Genomic DNA, 19752 nt, shown 5'->3' on the forward strand with positions numbered 1-19752 from the left:
AATCTCTGAACTTGAAACATTCCAGATTTTCACTTTGAAAAGAAATTAGGCAAACAGGAACATTGTTTGATTCTTTTATCATGTATTTTATATTGCATTTTTTGTAGAAAGGCAGGGTTGTTAAAACACAATCAATTTTTTTATTGTTTTCACATAAATCCACAAAAAGGCAACTATCCATATCCATCAACACAATAAGAAAAAAGTAATATACCAAATACCATACACAAAGTCATAATATACCAAATAATAAACCATATACCAAACACGAACCCATAATATACCAAATAATAAACACAAAGCCATAAATTATAAAGGCCTTCTTGCTTTAGACCAAACTTCCTGTCCACTCCTTACTTCAATTACTTATCACTAACTTACTGCCAAAACATAGCAGATTATTAACATAATTTAAATAAATTTTTATCTATCTTAGGTCTCGCATCATATTTAAAACTGCTACTGAAATTACTCAAATGCTGCAACAGAGTTTAAACTGCAACAGTTGTTTTTCAAATAGATTTTGAAGACTACCCATTTTGAGATAAATACTTGTTTTGGTTTGTTCTTTCTTCTTTCAGACACGTTATCTAGTTCCGCATATTCAACCAACTTTTGAATCCATTCTAGCCTTGAAAGAACTTTATCACTCTTCCAATTTGCTGCAGTAAGAACTCTTGCTGCGACCGTGGCATATAAAAATATCTCTCTTACATTTTTGGGAATATCTTGAGTCTGTAATTCCCAGAAGAAAGGTTTCTGGTTTTTTTTATTAAAGGAGATATTGAGCATTTCAATTTTTAATACATCTAATGAGCTTACTTTGCATTGTTGGTGCAAATTTAGAGCACAAACATGGGAGCAGGGTGCTGTGGGCAGGGTATGACGAATGAAGCTATTGTCGCAAGGGAAAAGGTGCAAGCAATATGCAATTTCTGTATCTTTCAGGACAGCCAAGGAAGTGACATATTCATCGGAGCTTGTCTTGATGGAATCTTTGTGAAACACAAAAATGGCCGGCCTCCCGTCATCTTTAGGTGAGCTCATTTCCTGCGATGGTGATTCTTTTAAGAGTCTTTGTCCCTTAACCTTTAGGTGCCCAGTCATGTGTTCAGTTCATACCTTGTGATTCTCCGTGTTGCAGATGCATGTGTGCATGCATGCAAGCAAGCAAGCATCAAACCAACCAAATCATACGACCTCCTGAAGCAGAAACTTTTCAAAGTAGCTAAGAATTTTTGCAACTATGTGGGAAATGGCATGGCGAATTCAGATCCCCTCTTATACACATGCAGTTAGAGCAGAGTGCTTTGTGAGGTCTCTCTCTCTCTTACACTCTCTTCTTTCCTTACCTCTGCCTAGGTGGCATGACATTGCTAACATGTCCCACAACAAGTCCTTTTTTGCATTAGAATTGGCAAATAAAGAAGAGACTATCCAGTTCCAAACTGTAAGTGAGTGAGATTTTATTTATATGCATTTTAAATAAAATGTGTGGCATGAGAAAGAAGGCATGAATCATCTGTTGGCTTTTAGATATCAGACCTTTGTAGACCCGAACTGTGGTCTTTTAAATGTGTTTGTGGGAGGGAGGAGGGCTTACTGGTGTTTTCCCATTGTTGTTGTTTGTTTTATGTATTTTGAGTTTTCTTTTTGTATTTTTATGTTGTAAATAGCCCAGTGATCTTCAGATGAAGAGCTGTATATAAATTTAATTAACAACAACAACAACAATGGCTGAGTGGGATTCTGTTCCTTTCTACTGTCCTTGAGTTTATGCAGCAAGACGACAGGCCAAAGCTGGCCCTTAATTTGGTCCTGAGAATCCTCTTAGTAGGGAAGTGATTTGAAAGAGATGCATCTAGCCACGCGTTTTGTCTTACATACAATCTCTTTTGTTTACAGGAAGACATGGAAACGGCAAAATATGTGTGGAGGATGTGTGTGGCCAGGCACAAATTTTATAGACTAAATAAATGTAGCCTGTAAGTATAATAATCTTTTAGTGAATCTCTCTCCAAATTAATTTATATTCTGTCCTTTACTACTTGAACACCTTCACCAAATAGCTTTGTTTCTGAGTGCAGACTCTTGAGACTGGAACTTATTTTTCAGCGTTCAAACAGGAGCCTTATCTGAGGCCACATTCTTGGTGCTGAATCTAAGAATAATGTATTGCAGTGGTTTTCAGCCAGTGTGCCGTGGCACCCTGGGGTGCCTTGAATGATGGCTAGGGGTGCCAAGGGCAACACTGACCTCTGTCCCTCTTTCCTTCCCTCCTCCTCCTCATGCCCTCTTGCATCTCTGCCTCCCAAAGCCTTGCACAGCTGTTTATTGCAGCAGCCCTGGCTATAAGCTCTGCAAGTCAATGGTACTTCTGGGAAGCACCTCTCTTTGGGGTGGGGTGGGGGCGGGGCAGCTCAGAGACCAGGTATGGCAGCAGCTGTCTGGAGGCTTCCCAAGGAGAGGGGAAAGAAGAGGAGGCTAAGGGAACACGCTACAATGGAGGGTGTTCAAAAAAGGGTGAGAGGCTGCTAGCTCTGCAGACAAGGGGTGACATAACTGGGCTCCTGAACCCCACAGGGGTGCTGCAGAAGAAATGTAGTTGGTCAAGGGAGCCGTGGACTCAAAAAGGTTGAAAAGCTCTGATGTATTGGATCCAAAGTACCTTGGGTTAAGGGTGCTTAAAGAATTCTGCTTTTGTGAATTCCAGAGCAAACTGACTTCAGACCTCCTGGAATAATGTGTGGATCAGAATGTAATTATCCTTCAAGTTTCACAGTCCTCCTACTGTATAATAAGAAAGTCCAGTGCTATAAGATGGGTTTTGTGCAGGGGTGGTTAGCCAACAGCCCTCCAGGCATTTTTGGACTCCCTTCAGACTAGCCAACGACATTAGGAGGGCCACAGCTTCCTCACCCCCAGTGTAGTAGCAGACCAGCTCCCAGTGGACAGAGGTGCACGTTACAGGATTACCAAGATGACTCACAAAGGCTTGGTTCTCTTACTGGAAGTATAACAAGGTGCAAAAGTATTCCATTTATATGTCATGTGCTCCCATGGACCTGTTGCTATGAGGACTCTTGTCAGAGAACGTCTGTGTGGTGGGAATGGTGCAGAGAGAATGGCATGGCATTTGGAAGAACTACCGTACAATTGATTGCCCAAAGAGGGATGGAGGAAGAGACCAGAAATCCAAAATGGTGTCATTTGGGAAGAGGTTCAGTGCTATGTCTGTAGCAATTCTTGTTACAGTGCGGTGATGTTAGAGGTCACTGTATCCGCTATGATTTAAACAAGCCACTTTGTTAAAGCTCTACCAGGAACAGTTTCAAGAAATTACTCTTAATTTTCATTATCATTTTACCAGAACACTTTTATAGAAATATGGGAATTTTTGTTGAAGGGTGGTCTAAAAATATAATAATGAATAGCTTATTTTATTACTGTGAACACGATCCGTTTATTATTGCTTTGCAATATTATGGTGTAATAAATGTCAAATGTTGACAACACTAACTCAAGTCCCTTAAAAAAACCACCCATAGCCAAATAAATCTATCTCATCCCTTCTATTGGGTTTCAAATACAATGAGATTTGAGGTGGGGAAACTGTGATGCAACTGAGCATTGTTTTGTCTGTCCTTGTTTCTTTAAGATACACAACTAGCATTTTTTCTTCTAGCTGTGTGGACTAGGAACTTATTTGCTGTAAAAGAGGAACAGAGATTCTTTGACTCCTAACTCATGCCTGCTGTCCAAAAACACATGACCTCAGAAACCACATGTTTTCCATCCCTGTCGTAGACTAATCAAATCATTTTCCTATAGACACTGCTTTATTTTTCAATTTGTGATTATAGGAGGGACTGGGTGATCATGACCATAGGAGCACCCTTGAGAAACCCACCTGACAATCTCTTGAAATGTCTCCTCCATTGATAACAAGCATCCTTTTTGTTATAAATGTGTTGTTTCATTGTCTACATTTTGTCTGCATGTACCTTGTCTTTAGAGACTCCCCAGATTCTCCGCCTGAGGAAGGCTCTCAGAAATCTTTCCTCATTCTTTCCTTTCCACGCTTTCCAATCCTTTCTCGTCCTTCTCTGCTCAAAGGGTGAGCCAGTAAACATTCTTTCTTTCCTTTTGTGTTCTTTGCATGCGACGTATTTGTACTGCTCCCCTGTTAGCTCCCATGGTACCAACACAATGCAGACGTGCATTGCTCAACTCTCGGAGGCAGCGTATCTCTGAATATCATTGCTGGGCATCAGATGTTGCCGGGGAGCACTTGAGTTCTGTTTTTGGGCTTCCCGTGGGCATGTGATTGGCCGCTGTGAGAACAGGACCCTGGACATGAGCAGACTGCGAGGGTGGGGTGAAAGAATTGCTTTGGGTTCAGGCCAAGCATATCTAAGGTTGGCATGGGCAAGGCTTTTTTTCAGCTGGAACTCAGTTCTGGCACCTCTCAGGTGGGCACCATTGCCATTACAAGAGAACAAGGGAGGCGTTCATGTTGAGTTCCGGCACCTCTTTTTCTAGAAAAATAGCACTGGGCATGGGCTTGTGCTGTTACAAACTGAACATGCCGGATGGGACAGAAAGATGAATGAAACTGCATGATCCCCAAATTCACCGTAAGTTAGTGCACCATAGGACTAATTTATGCAAGAAGTGGGGTATGCCTTGTGCAAGGTTCTGCACAGGTCATAACCTAATTTATTCCCCTTGTCACAGGAGTGATTAGACCAGGAGTACTCTGCATTGCGGCCGCCAAAAGTACCCATTATGTGTTCTTTTTGGCCAGTAGTTCCACCTGACAAAGAGCACATCTGGGACTTCCTGCAAGAACTGAAGCAGGAAGTGCCCTGAGACCTGATGGATCAGTTGTGTCTTCCTTTTAGACGTGGTGGTCTTGCCTGTGGTTCTCTTCCCTGTCTCTTGCAGTGGCAGATGGGCTCAGAGCAGATGGGGGAAACAGATTGGGAGGCTCTGGAGGGGCTACAGAAGGAAAGGACTCAAATAGATTGAAAAGGCCAGGCAGGTATCCTTAAGCCAGCAGTAGATAACTTACGGTCCTTGATATGTTGCTGAGCTACAAGCCCCATCTCTCTTGACTGCTGGCCTTGCTGTTTGCAAGAGGTGAGGCTACAAAATTCCTGGTTGTAGTCTCTGCCATATTTCAGGAAGGCAACAGGAGTGTGTCCTACAAGCCAGGCAGGGCTTATTATTGGACATGGGTGTGCCTCTTCAAACAAGGACAGCTCTCAAACAACTCCACTGTTACCAGCATGCTTGAGCCACTCAGAGATAAACTGAGTAGTAAATTGAGCAGCCTGGTTTATCTAATTAATAAAAACAAAGAATCAGATGTGTTTAAGGTTTACTTGGGAATTCACTAACTATGAACAAAAATATCCTTGCGGCAAAACCTAGCCATGCAATTATGAATACAGCTACAGTATGGGCAGGACTGCTTGAGGAATGCTAGATCGCCAAGCAAAATGCTACTGTCTCCTTCGAGCAGATTTCTGGATATCTGAGTTGTCCTCCCTTTGAACTCCTGGTGTTAATGCAATACATGCAAGATGAGCATTAATGCCACCGTTTCCTGATGGAGAAAGGATGTTAAAGTCACAACATTTTCTTTGATTTGCCTTTCTTGGTGGCCTCTCTCTTACAATGGAGTAGCAGGCACTTCACACTTTTTGTCCCTAAGACTATAAGCCTAAACACACTTAACTGGGGGAAAAATCCCTTTGAGCACAGTGAGACTTACTTTTGAGTATGCAAACATAGGACCACACTGTCAATGACATTACTTCAAAATCTGTTTTTAAGTGTGTAACTTTGCTTTGTAGACAAGCTCAGGCGGTGACCGTGAATCCGGTTAGAAGAAGGTCCTCCTCCAGGATGTCTCTGGTAAGGTCTTTAGTTTCAAGCTCTCCCTTGTTCTTTGAGGTTTCATTTAAAAGGTTATTAATTAAGAGGGAAAGGTTTCTCATTGGTTGAAGGGCTGTTGATAGGAGACAGTAGAAAAAACTAGAAAGGACCAATTTCCTTTGTGGTGGATGGGTTGCTGATTCCTATGTGATAGAAGGCCTATGGATTTGAAATAAGCACTTAATAGAAATCTGGTATAGTCGTGAATATTTGAATAGCCCATCAAAATTTGAAGTCAATTAGAAATAAAAAAATTTGAGCACTTTACCTTCTACTCTCATGTTTAATGTTTAATGGCATTGCAAAGCCATAAGAGAGGCCCCATTACCACCACCTGCTGGCTTTAGCAGTTTCTGCACCTTAGTTAAACTCACTTGTATCTGTCAAAAACTTCCACAGTCTTTAACCTCAGACCCCAAAGGCAATTTTTGTTCTATAGCACAGCCCCTAAAGACAAAATTGCAATGCCCAACTCATTATGTTTATGGACAGGGTCAAACAATCCCATATTCCACGACCAACCAGCTGTTTCCTCTGCCTCACGAAACTTTACACAGATCAGTGTTAATCCTCATGAATTTGAAGAGATTACTCTGAACAGCAGGTCCTGCAAAAGCCTAAACAGACTGGCTTGTTTCATTTACATTTACATTTGCAGCTTGAAATACCTGAAAATAGTCTAGTCAGGGACTGCCTCTGCCATCCACACTTAACCCAACTTTTGTGCTTCCAGGGAATGGCAATAAATCGCCAGTGTGGTGTAGTGGTTAAGAGCGGTAGTCTCGTAATCTGGGAAACCAGGTTCGTGTCTCCGCTCCTCCACATGCAGCTGCTGGGTGACCTTGGGCCAGTCACACTTCTTTGAAGTCTCTCAGCCCCACTCACCTCACAGAGTGTTTGTTGTGGGGGAGGAAGGGAAAGGAGAATGTTAGCCGCTTTGAGACTCCTTCGGGTAGTGATAAAGCGGGATATCAAATCCAAACTCTTCTTCTTCTTTAGGTCTCAGGGCTTCCTTAGAATCCAGCAGACACCCCCATTACTGCTATCATGAATTCAAGAGCCATATTTCATTCACGAAATTGCATCCCATGCCTCTATTCTATTCTGAATGACCAATGATTCTGACAACGAATCAGTTCAGATTATTCTGTGAATATTCCTGCTTTTAGGCTAATCCCTTTAATTAAAAAAAAAAAAATCTAAACATCTTCCCTAGCTGTTTTTTGCTGGGAGGAAGCTGTCCACACTCATGTCCTCATATCACACTGTGACACAGCAGCTAGCGTAGTACAAAAGCTAGTTTTGCTGTACTGTACTGACTCTATTGGATAATCCAGGTTTTGCACAACTGGAGTGAGTAATTTCTTCATAATAGCCTTGAGTTGGCTGTTACATGCTTATTGGTTTAACATAGATACTGCTGACTGGATGATTGGCAGGTGCTCTTGGCTGCGCCCTGTCAACTTCAAGAGATGCATTTTAGCTACCTAAGGTAGTGTTATTCAGCAGTTTTCTTGCAGACACAGGAATTCCACTAGGTGTGGGCTTCCCCAACCCCATCCCATCCCGCAGCTGTGGATGTCCTATTAGTTTCTAGTAAATTAGGGTTGTCATACGTCCAGAATTTCGGGCACATAGCTGAGATTTGGCCGTTGGAAACAGCATCCAGTCGGAAATTGCTTTAATGTCTGGGAAAATCCTGATGTATGGCGACCCATGTCAGAAGCGTAGATTTTGGCAAATTTCCTTTTAAAAAAGCTCAAATACTTCCTTTTTAAAAAAACAACAGATTTTGCAAAAAAACAAAAACAAAACCTCAACGACTTTGACCAAAAACTTACTTTTTTTTTACAGATTTTGCTTTCACTTTGTGAAATATGACAACCCTAAATAAGTTAGCCAGTTAGAATGAACCTTCCTTTTTATGTACAGCTCTCTTCCGCCAGCGAGATGTGTGAGGCAGCATGTGCTTGCAAATAACACTACATGCATCCTGGAGTGCTTTAAGTTATAATAAAAATAGTTTTAATAATAATAATTTTCTTATTTGTACCCCACCCATCTGACTGGGCTGCCCCAGCCACTCTAGGCAGCTTCCAACAGGTGTTAAAAATATATATAATCATAATTTTGTGTAGATCTCCACTTAGTTCTATAATATCTTTTTTTTTTAAAGCAGCCCAAACCGCAGCCTTATATGATGGCTCCGCCACCACCTCAGTTGCACTACAATGGACCCTATGCAGACCAGTATACATCTTCCCAAGGTAAAGGTTTAAGGTGCTTGGGAAACTTCAATATTTTACTCTGCCAATAAAGAGGTTTGAGGAAAATTACATTATTGAATTGGAAGTGGTAGAGAAGAGACTGGGAGGTCATTATGCTGTTATTAATGTTATTAAGAATTAATATACTGTTATTAATGTTATTATTAATGTTATCAATGCAGTCGGTGCCTGGATGGGAGAATGTGACCTGATTTGCATGTAACACCAAGCCGAGGTTTATTAACAGTGGATTATTGAACCATGATTTGTTTGATTTCTTTGATTGAACCATGCCCAATGGTTTAACTGTGGTTTGTTAATTGCTAGCACACCACAATCTGTAGTCTTGTTTTTTGACTTATAAACCTTGGTTTGCTTTATCTATGCTCTGACATTGCACATGGACCTGTCATGAGTATGTCGTCTTATGCCAGGTCAGCCTACTTGTTCATTTAGACCAGAGTTTCCCCAAGCTGGGTCTTTCCAGCTGCTGTTGGACTACAACTCACATCATCCCTAGCCAGCAGGACCAGTGATCAGGTTTGATGGGATTTGTAGCTGGAGATCCAAGTCTGAGAAACACTGATCTAACCAGGGAGAGGAGACGGTGGAAGAAGATTGGAAAGTTTAAAGTTTATATATAGAAATACTGTAAAATTTAATGAGTGATAGAAAAATGGTGGAACGAAATTTTATGGCCTTAGCAGAAATGTTATAAGATAAGCATATATAAGTATTTTAGTCTTAATGGAAAATAAGGTTAAAAATATGTTGAGATATTTATAAAATGATAGAAAATAGAGAAAGATGGGAAGGATTTGCTGAAACAATTAATAGAAGTGGAATACAAAAAGGGAGGTGAGAGGAGGTCGAGGAAATAAGGGAATGAAAGATAGAGTATGGAAAAGGTGTGATGTGTGTTTTTTAAAGTTGTTTTCGTTTTCTTTTTTTATTTAGGGTTAGGGTTAGGGTTAGGATTTTGTTTAGTTTAGCTTAATGTGTTTAGTTTAATGTGTTTAGGTTGTATTTTGTATTGTTTATATATTGTATTGTATTGTCTTTTTTTCTCTTTTCTTTTTTTCCTTTTTTTCTTCTCTCTTGTCTTTTTTCCTTTTCTTTCTTTTTTGTAATTTTTAAAAGTAATAAATATTATTTTTTTTAAAAAAAGAGAAACACTGATCTAGATTAACACTACCTATTTTGATTGGCAGTAGGATACCAGGCTAAGGTATGACCCATCACTAGCTACCTGCTCCTTAAAACTGGAGGTACTGGAAATTGAAGCTGGGTAATACTGCAAGACTGGGGACCTACTGGGCTCTTCTATTAGCTACGTTCCCTCCCCACAGTTGGAAGCAGTAATGCTTCTGAATACCAGTTTCTAGAAACCACAGGACAGGAGAGTGCTCTTGCCCTCTGGTTCTGCTTGTAGGCTTCTCCCATTGCACCCAGTGTGAGTAAAGGATGCTGGATTTATATAGGCCACTGCCTGATCCATCAGGCCGTTGTTATGTTTAGGCTGTTCTATGCAGTGGATTGAAATTATTCAGCCCATTTTAGCTGTTGACCATGAAGTTGTTAGATTAATTTGCTGATACAGAGAGAGGCACAATTTCATTACCGATCTAAAAGCACACAATGCACATGGAGGAGAGGGGGGGTTGACACTTCGTTAACAACTATTACATGCCTTTTTTGAAGCTTCTGCGGGTGGCTATAAATGGGCCCTAACTTGTGTATTTCAGATAACCTCTATGGGAATAACCAGAACGGCTATTACTGCCACTCTCAGACCAGCCTGGACAGGGCGCCGCATGACTACAATGGCAGAATCCGCAACGGCAGCGTCTACAGCGCTCACAGCACAAACTCGTTGAATAACCCACAACACTACATGCAGCCGTCGCCCATGTCCTCCAACCCGAGCATCACCGGCAGCGACGTCCTCCGGTCTGATTACGTCCCGTCACACCGGCACAGTGCCCTCATACCGCCTTCGTATCGGCCTACCCCGGATTACGAGACGGTGATGAAGCAGCTTAACCGGGGAATGATCCACTCGGACAAGCAGAGCCACTCAATGAGGAACCTTAACATCGGCAACTCCTATGCCTACAGTAGGCCCGACGCCATGGTTTATAGCCAGCCTGAAATCCGAGAACACGCCAATTTTACCTCCCCTCATTCTGGCCACTACCCGTTCAACCTGAATTACAGTTTCCACAGCCAGTCGCCCTACCCCTATCCTGCCGAAAGGCGCCTGGTGGTTGGAGCGGTGAGCGTCCCTGAACTGACGAATGTTCAGTTACAGGCCCAGGAGTACCCTGCGCCAAACATCATGAAGACTCAGGTGTATCGCCCCCCTCCTCCTTACCCTCACCCGAGACCCGCCAACAGCACGCCGGACCTTTCTCGGCACCTCTACATCAGCAGCAGCAATCCGGATCTCATTACCCGGCGGGTCCATCACTCGGTCCAGACGTTTCAGGAGGACAGTCTACCCGTTGCACATTCCCTCCAGGAAGTGAGCGAGCCCTTGACGTCGGCCCGGCACGCTCAGCTGCAGAAGAGGAACAGTATTGAGATAGCTGGCTTGGCCCACAACTTTGAGGCCATGAGGATTAAAGAGAGGACCATGTCAGCATCAGCCGCGGATGGGGCCCCTCCAAAGGTGATACTTGCCAGCTCGCAGCCCACTGTTTTCTTGGAGAGGATGAAACAAGAGGAAAATGAGGAGCAAGAGGAAAACGTGAGCTATGGGCATAAGAAGTCTCTTTCAGATGCCACTATGCTGATTCACAGCAGTGAGGAAGAGGAAGAATTTGAAGACGAACACAAGGCCAATGCAACCCTCTCTCCCTTCGTTAATGGGAAACCCCAGCTTCCTTCTGTCATGGGGTGCTATCCTTCTGAATCCTTACTGAACTACCCCTACAGCTCCGTCACTTCACACCCTGGCCCTTTGCACATACACGAACCCAAGTTGCATATTACTGAGACCGAGAAGAGAGTAAAAGATGCGAGTCCTGCTCACATCATGGCTGACACTCAGGTACAGAGAAGAGGCGACGGACTGCTGACTCCATCTGTGTCAGAGTCTGACTTAACAATGTCTGCAAGGTACAGGGTGCGGAAGGATTCCGTAAAGAAGAGGCCTGTGTCTGAATTGCTTTCTGGGAAGAAGAACATAGTGGAAGGGCTTCCTCCTTTAGGGGTGAGTTTCTCTAGTCTATGATATTCCTCTTTTGTCTTTCTAGATGCTTGTTCACACATTACATAGAACACAGGCAAGCAGTCTCTACGCATGTACAAATGTTTGTGTGGAAGCATATACACTTGTCGATTTGTGCAAGCCAACTGACTGTATACAATATACCGTATTTTTTGCACCATAACACTCACTTTTTTCCTCCTAGAAAGTAAGGGGAAATGTCTGTGCGTGTTATGGAGGAAATGCCAATGGGTGGCATGCCTACGGACTTTCCTCCTCTAAAAACTACGTGCGTGTTATGGTCGGGTGCGTGTTATAGAGCGAAAAATATGGTATGCGTGCATGTAATGTGAGCTTTACATATGAATATGCCATCGAGTGTTAATATGGTTAATAGCTCCCAAACGAGCTAGGATAAAAAGTCCACTTCAAACAATAACTTTGTGTCTTGACGTGTTTGGAAGCCAATAACCTCTGCAATTTCTACTTCATATTAAAGATCACCTGCCAACATACATGCTCAGCTGGCATAATCCTAAGGAGTCTCACCATTTTGCTTGTGTGCAAGACTTTGAAAGGCTGAATACTCTGGGTTGGGAAATGTTACTTGCCTGCCAATAAAAAAACCTTCAAATTTCTGGCAGCTAAATGTTGAAAGGTATTTGACGGGTTGTATTTAGGGCTGTGTGTATTCCACAGAAGTGCAGGAAATCTGCAGAATGTGATATTGGCTGAAAGGCAACAATGCTTTGAATACATCTTTGTCTCAGAAACAGGATCAATTCTGCAAAACAGTAAAAATTACTGTGTCTACTGTGCAAAATGAGAGTAGGAAATCTGCTTCTTCTGTAGCAGAATGTTTGTTTGTCCCATGCATACCTTTGCATATGAAGTTGGGGGGCAGTGAAGAGAGTGTTTTGTAAAGTGCTTTGATGGGCTGTTGTTATTAATTTATAATAAAGTGGTATATAATTTTTTATGAAATAAGCGTACCAGATGTCCCTTCACACTTTCCTCATAATTTCCATTTGTCTAGTTCAGGAGTGGGGAACCTGTGCCTCTAGAGCTAGCTTGTTGCACTCCAACTCCCATCAGCCACAGGGGTGATTAGAGTTGTAGTTCATCAACATCTGGAGGGCCACAGGTTCCACATTCCTGCTCTGTGCTAACTGATTCCAGTTGTGCACATTTAGGCTGTTCAAACCTCACTGTAAGCCAATGTGGCGCAGTACAGTGGTACCTTGGTTTACAACCATAATCTGTTTATAAACCAAAACAGGTTGTAACCCAAGGCGCACTTTCGCCAATGGGGCCTCCAAAAAAAATTTGTTCTAATGCAAAAAAATGGGTTGTAATCCAAAAAAGGTTGCAAACCGGGACACACACTTCCGGGTTTGACGTGTTTGTAATCCAAAACCTATGCAAACCAAGATGTATGTAAACCAGGGTACCACAGTAGTTAGAATACTGATGTTGGGGGAGGAAGACCTAGGTCCACGGTTTGGGCCAGTCACACATACTAGCCTCAGCTGTAAAAACCTCACAGGGTTGTTTTTCTGAGTATAAATGAAAGCAGCAGGCACACATCTGCTCACCCTGAGCTGGGAAAGAAGGGCAAGAAGAAAATAATAAAAGTTACTGGGACCTATGCAACTTGGGTGCACGATTTTGCTGTCCTGCACTAATTTTTGGACTGTAGCCTGTGGCTGTTCATGAAAGTCCATTGTCTGCAACGATCCTTTCTCCCTAAGGTCTGTTTATCCTTCCCATGAAGTTTCGAAAACTTGAGGAATGAAGACAGACCAGGTGGAAAGAATGTTGCTTTGCTACTGCAGTCTCTGCAGGGTTCTGTTGGCCAGAGGAGGCAAGGGCTGGCAGTTCTTCCCTTTTTGAGATGAGCCCCCTCCCCTCCGCACTCCGCCACCCACCCTAGCAATTTCATTTGAGCCAGGTTTGTGCTGCAGCACATTGTCAGGTTGCCTTGTTTCCAGCAGGTCATGAAAAAGAACAGAGCCGAAGCCAAAAAAATGGGACCTTTGAAGTTAGCTGCTCTAAATGGACTGACGTTATCTCGGCTGCCGCTGCCAGACGAAGGAAAGGAGGAACCTGCCAGAGCAACAAACGATGAACGGGTTGGTTTGATGTTTTCTTTGAGCTGTATGTTAAAAAGGTTTCATATTCAGTTCCCGTAGTTGCAGAATCCTGGTTGCCTCCAAGCAGAAGTTTTATCCAAGTAAAGGCATCAGGATTTGGTTTTATTTCTTCACCAAGTTTGGAATAAAAGTGTCAGGTCCTTTTTATTGCCGCTGGTTTTGTACACCTTCTTGGTCCAGCTCTGTGGTTTTGAGATATTGTATTCCGCAGATGTGTAGAGAATGGCCATGGGGGTCCTTATGAAGCAGAAACCTTAAGTTGCATTTGTGTTTTGGATCTTAGTATTAATGAGCTGGATGGCTGTTTTAAACAGATTTTATGCATGTATATAGTTTTAAATCTATTACATTGGTACCTCAGGTTAAGTACTTAATTCATTCCGGAGGTCCGTAATTAACCTAAAACTGTTCTTAACCGGAAGCACCGCTTTAGCAAATGGGGCCTCCTGCTGCTGCCGTGCCGCCGGAGCACGATTTCTGTTCTCATCCTGAAGCAAAGTTCTTAACCTGAAGCACTATTTCTGGGTTAGCGGAGTCTGTAACCTGAAACGTATATAACCTGAAGCATATGTAACCTGAGGTACTACTGTAATGTTTATCTGCTTTTTAATATTCTTTTTCTATGTTGTTTGCGATTCTTGGTTTTATCTGTAAGTTGCCTTGAGTCATGTCAAGAAAACAGGCAAGATATAAACAACAATAATAGTTTTATTACAACCAGCAGCTTTTTAATCAATTTTGTGTGTGTGTGTGTGTGTGTGTGTTTGTGTGGTTTTTAAAATTCTATAAGCCTACTTGAGAGCACACCATATAAAGGCAACTTAAAAGGTTTTTTTTGGGGGGGGGATTAAAAAATAGAGCACGCACACAGAGGCAGACATCTGCTGAAAAACAATAAAACGTGTTCTTTCTTTCTAGTGTAAAGGTCTGGAACAAGGGTTGGAACAAGGGATGGTGTTTACAGAATATGAGCGGATCCAGAAGAAAAGGCTTCTGGATGGGGACTGTTCAATTGCCCGCCTTCCAGAAAACGCAGAAAGGAACAGGTTTCAGGATGTGCTTCCTTATGACGACACCCGAGTAGAGCTGGTCCCTACTAAAGAAAACAATACGGGTTATATCAATGCATCCCACATTAAGGTGAGCTCAAGAAGTAATGGGAATGTTTTCCAGAATGATTTCTTTCACCTATCTGTGATCTTTCTTGTGCAACGCTTTTTAAAAATTAAAAGTCAAAGCATGCCACAGGCTTGTTTAACTGGATGGTGTTAGGGATGGTGCAGAGGAGCAGGAGCACCGGAGAATGTTACTTTTCACAGTGGACAAAAGGAACTGATAAAACATCTGCTGTACATCCAACATGCCACTTGCCATCATTTATTTTCTGTAAGGCTAGGCAGAAAAAAGAGCCTACATTCTTTGCGTTTTCTGATCCTTTTGACTTATCCTACCTCAGAGCGTATCTATCAAAAAGTAGGTTTTAGCTTAGAGCCTTTTGCTTATTCTCAGTAGGGATTATCTTGGAAGTTGATCTTTTCAGAATCTCTGTCTTTGAACTAACTCAGTGCAGGCCCATATTATGAATTCATCACGGGCCTGGGCCCTACCATAAAGCAGACTGAGGCAGCTGCCTCAGGAAGCTGATTTGAGGTATCCTGAAAGGGCAACAGTTTTTAGTTATCTGATTTACTATTTTTCTATTTTTCACTGGCAGAGAGGGGCAATCGTGGATTTTTTGGGGTGCCAGAAACAAAACCTAGGCCGGCCTTGCATACAATTCTCTTTGACTTGGGGGCACCTTTTGCTGTTTTGCCTCAGACAGCAAAATGTCTTGAGCTGGCCCTGCTTATCAGACAACCTTCCTTCACTCTGAAGTGATCTGAGGCATATTATGATACTGCCTGAGGGTTATGGCTCTGCCAAGCATATTTTGAGCTTTTCTAGTTGCCGTGAAGGTGACAACAGTCAAGGAAGAGGCCCTTACCCGTGTTCTGTTCTCATCATTATGATACGGGGTGGTATGAATTGTCTCTTTTTGGGATTAAATGTGAAGAGAGGAAATAATATGGCAGGAACAAAAGGTATACAGGTTGATCTGCGCTGACTGACTTCCACCTCTCCATTTTTAAATCAGAGGGCGATATCTAATGTTTACCATACTCTGACAAATCCAGTGAAATTAAAGGCTTAAGTTACTTAGGTCTGTTGATTTCAGTGGGTCTGCTCTGAGTAAGGCAAACACTGGGTATTTCCCAAAACCATAGAATTTTAGAGTTGGAAGAGTACCCAAGGGTCATTTATCCAACCCCCTGCAATGGAAGAATCTCAGCAAAAACATCCATGACAGATGGCTGTCCAACCTCTGCTTAAAAACCTCCAAGGAAGGAGAGTCCACCACCTCCTGAGGGAGTCCATTCCACTGTCAGAAAGTTCTTCCTGACGTTTAGTCAGAATCTCCTTTCTTGTAACTTGAAGATAATGATTTGAGTTCTACCCCCGGAGCAGGAGAAAACAAGCTTGCTCCATCTTCCTATTTTATTTTATTTTATTTTATTTTATTTTATTTTTATTTTTATTATTTTATTTTATTTTATTTTATTTTATTTTATTGAATTGAATTGAATTGAATTGAATTGAATTGAATTGAATTTATATACCTTCCTATGCCCAGAGGTCTCAGGGCGATTTACAGAATATGGCTGTTCCATGTGACAGCCCTTGAGATATGTGAAGACTGCTATCCTATCTCCTCTCAGTCTCCACGTTTCCAGGCTAAACATACCCAGCTCCTTCAACCGTTCCTCATAAGGCCTGGTTTCCAGACCTGTTGCTGCTGTTTTCTTTCAAGTCTTACAATCCCCTGCATCATTTTTTTCCATTTCTTTTTCTTAGGTCTGCGTTGGGGGCATGGAGTGGGATTATATTGCTACCCAAGGTCCTTTGCAGAATACATGCCAAGATTTCTGGCAGATGGTGTGGGAGCAAGGGGTTGCCATTATAGCCATGGTGACTGCAGAAGAGGTGGGTACTTGCCACACTTCTGGGGAGGGAAGAAGCTTGGAAACTGCTGTCTTCATGGCCCTGACTCTGAACGACCTTCCTCTGTGCAAGAGCATAATAAGCATGAAGCGACTTGGTTATATATGAATGTACCGACCAAAGGAACATGGGAGACTAGCTTATACCAGGGCGGACCAATGGTCCAACTTCCTCAGTATTGTCCACACTGACTGACCACAGTTCTCCAGAGTTTCCCCCAGTTAAGAACATAAGAAGAGCCTGCTGGATCAGGCCAATGGCCCATCTAGCTGAGCATCCTGTTCTCACAGTGGCCTCCTAGATGCCTGTGGGAAACCTGCAAGAGGGATTTGAGCCTGAGAGCTCCCCTCCTGCGGTTTCCAGAAACTGGTATTCAGAAACATGGCAGAGCACAGCCATCATGGCGAATAGCCTCTGATAGTCTTAGCTGTACCTGGGGAAGCCAGGGTTTGAAGCTGGGCCATTCTCCATGCAGAGTAGACCCTCTGCCTCTGAGGTATGGCCCTTTCCTTCCAGTCTAATTTTGACTGACCAGGTCTGGCAGGGCAGTGTAGAAGGGCCCATGTAGTTTAGTAGCTAGTGGGGAAATCAAGCTTCAGATCTTCATTCCCTGGGCGAATTTGGGACATGCCCCTCTTTAACAGCCCCAACATACCGTATTAGCCTGAATATAAGCCACACCCACAAATAAGCTGCACCTTTAAAATTTAAGGGGGGAAAAGAAAAAAAAGACAATACCGGAATATAAGCCGTTCCCTTAAAATTGGGTTACAGGCTGAAAATCGCTGCGGTTGGTAGAATTATAACTCCAAACCAATTTAAGCCTTTGATCTTGCAAACCCACAAGTGTTACCGTGCAATTGCTAAAATCGCAAATTGCTATTCAATTGCTACAATTCCGCAGGCACTCAAGCTCGCAAATCGGCAATACAGTGGTACCTCGGGATGCGAACGGGATCCGTTCCTGGCCCCGTTCGCATCCTGAAGAGAACGTAAGATGCGTCTGCACGTGCATGGGTTGCGTTTCGCCGCTTCTGCACATGCACGTGACGTCATTTTGACCGTCTGCGCATGCACGAGCGGCGAAACCCGGAAGTAACACGCTCCGTTACTTCCGGGTCGCCGCGGAGCGCAGCCTGAAAATACTTATGCTGAAGCGTATTTATCCCGAGGTATGACTGTAAAATATTTTTTTGTTCCGCTTTACTGTATGTCTGTTTCAGCAGCGATAATCGCAAAAGCAATTTTTTTGTAAGGTCGCGAATACAAGCCGTACTTTAACTTTTTACAGTCAGAATTTGGAAAGCAAGTGTGGCTTATATTCAGGCCAATACGGTACCTCACAGGATCGTTGTGAGGTTGGAATGAAGGGGGAGGAAGAGGTGGGATCTGAATTTTGAAAATAATAAACCACAAGTCCTTTTTGAAACAACAATGTTTCTGTGGACGGGCACATGGGAGCTTTCTGTTGACGAAGCTTAATGTTTCCAGGAGGGATGCCGAGAGAAAAGCTTCCGATACTGGCCGCGGCTTGGCTCAAGGCACAACACGGTGACGTACGGGAGATTCAAGATCACCACCCGATTCCGAACAGACTCTGGCTGTTACGCCACGACAGGCCTGAAGATCAAGCACCTCCTCACGGGGCAAGAGAGAACAGTTTGGCACCTTCAGTACACAGACTGGCCGGAACACGGCTGCCCAGAGGACGTAAAAGGGTTTCTTTGTAAGTGTTTCCGAGGGGTTTTCTTGTCTTTGGTTGTGGTAAATGAATCCTTTCTTGGGAACTAGGTGTCAAGAGATGCTATGGAAATGTCTTTTGTGGCTAGAAGTACCCTGCTCCCATCTGCCAAGTAAAGAGTTTGCGCTGTTTTTGCTTTGCCCGCTTTTGCTCAAGTTTTGGTGTGATCTGGGCATGGTCTTGAAAAGCACATAATAAGGCAAGCGTCCTGAAAGGGCCAAATGCTGGCCAGGGCACAACCTGGGAATGCTCCTGTGTTCTGCCATGAGTTCATTTGAACAAGGAAGGGATAGAAATAATTTTTGGGGAGTGGCAGCAGAGCAGATGCCACTCCATGGGGAGAACAAACCAGAGTCATAACCTCACAAACAAACCAGAGCCAGTGTGGTGTAGTGGTTAAGAGCAGGGGATTTATCATCTGGTGAACTGGGTTCGATTCCCCGCCCCTCCACATGCAGCTGCTGGGTGACCTTGGGCCAGTCACACTTCTCTGAAGTCTCTCAGCCCCACTCACCTCACAGAGTGTTTGTTGTGGGGGAGGAAGGGAAAGGAGATTGTTAGCCGCTTTGAGACTCCTTCGGGTAGTGATAAAGCGGGATATCAAATTCAAACTCTTCTTCTTCTCACCATGGAGACTGCCCTTCCTGTGAGCTTCCCGACTACAAATCCTCACAGGGACTGGAAGTAAGGCCTCCCCACCATCTCCCGATCTTAAGGATTAATTGAGTTGGTTGGTATTGGAGTTGAGGTGCTCCCGCAGATACTTGGGCCTTGAGCCATTTGGGGCTTTATAATCCATTAGCAGCATGTGGAGTTGGGTCTGGTAGCTTATAATCATCTTTAAGGAATGGCATTGCATTCTGAGTGGATGTGTCTCATTTGCCCTGTATGCTACCCTGACTTACTTGGCTGCCACTTTCTGTACTTGGTTGCGTTGCTGCCTAGTTTAAATAATTTCTCTCTTCTTTCCTCTTTTCTGTTGGATCTGACAGCATACTTGGAAGAGATACAGTCAGTCCGGCGCCATACAAACAGTACTGTGGACCCCACAGCCCCCAACCCTCCCCTGCTGGTGCATTGCAGTGCTGGCGTTGGGAGAACTGGCGTGGTCATCTTGTCGGAGATCATGATTGCCTGCTTGGAGCACAATGAGGTTATTTCTTGGCCTTTTAAAACTCTGGCGCGTGTGTTGGGGAGTTTGATTGGGGGGGGGGGGTCCACAGAGCAGAGGTGGGGGTAGCCAATTCCCCTCCCATGCGGTGATGTCAAGGAACAGCACTAGGGGTTGCTGGTGAACCCTTAAAGCTGCTGTAGTGTTGGTAGTTGCCACAAGATGTCATATTTATACACACAATTTTTTCCTGTTCATCATCCCTGTCCTGCCACGAAGTAACAAAG

General features: G+C 43.4%; 1 protein-coding gene and 1 long non-coding RNA gene across 7 annotated transcripts in view; one reads left to right on the forward strand and one right to left on the reverse strand.

The window, feature by feature from the left end:
- The window catches only part of LOC128408255 (uncharacterized), a 213737-nt gene extending 202087 nt beyond the window's left edge, over nt 1–11650 (reverse strand). The window contains exon 1 of the long non-coding RNA XR_008329008.1: nt 11613–11650. This is a non-coding gene — a long non-coding RNA (uncharacterized LOC128408255). The remainder of the gene's footprint in view (nt 1–11612) is intronic.
- Nucleotides 1–19752, forward strand: part of PTPN21 (protein tyrosine phosphatase non-receptor type 21) — a 48183-nt gene that overhangs the window by 27012 nt on the left and 1419 nt on the right. The window contains exons 8-19 of one of the 6 annotated variants that reach the window (XM_053377461.1): nt 949–1037; nt 1363–1450; nt 1906–1985; nt 4016–4117; nt 5862–5922; nt 8120–8210; nt 9956–11424; nt 13413–13553; nt 14493–14714; nt 16467–16595; nt 18105–18339; nt 19347–19507. In XM_053377461.1, coding sequence (XP_053233436.1) covers nt 949–1037; nt 1363–1450; nt 1906–1985; nt 4016–4117; nt 5862–5922; nt 8120–8210; nt 9956–11424; nt 13413–13553; nt 14493–14714; nt 16467–16595; nt 18105–18339; nt 19347–19507 — 2868 coding nt within the window. The remainder of the gene's footprint in view (nt 1–948; nt 1038–1362; nt 1451–1905; nt 1986–4015; nt 4118–5861; nt 5923–8119; nt 8211–9955; nt 11425–13412; nt 13554–14492; nt 14715–16466; nt 16596–18104; nt 18340–19346; nt 19508–19752) is intronic. The other 5 variants (XM_053377468.1, XM_053377478.1, XM_053377488.1 and 2 more) reach the window with 5 other exon arrangements.

This window comes from Podarcis raffonei, chromosome 1 (genome assembly GCF_027172205.1).
Source record: "Podarcis raffonei isolate rPodRaf1 chromosome 1, rPodRaf1.pri, whole genome shotgun sequence".
NCBI lineage: Eukaryota > Metazoa > Chordata > Lepidosauria > Squamata > Lacertidae > Podarcis > Podarcis raffonei.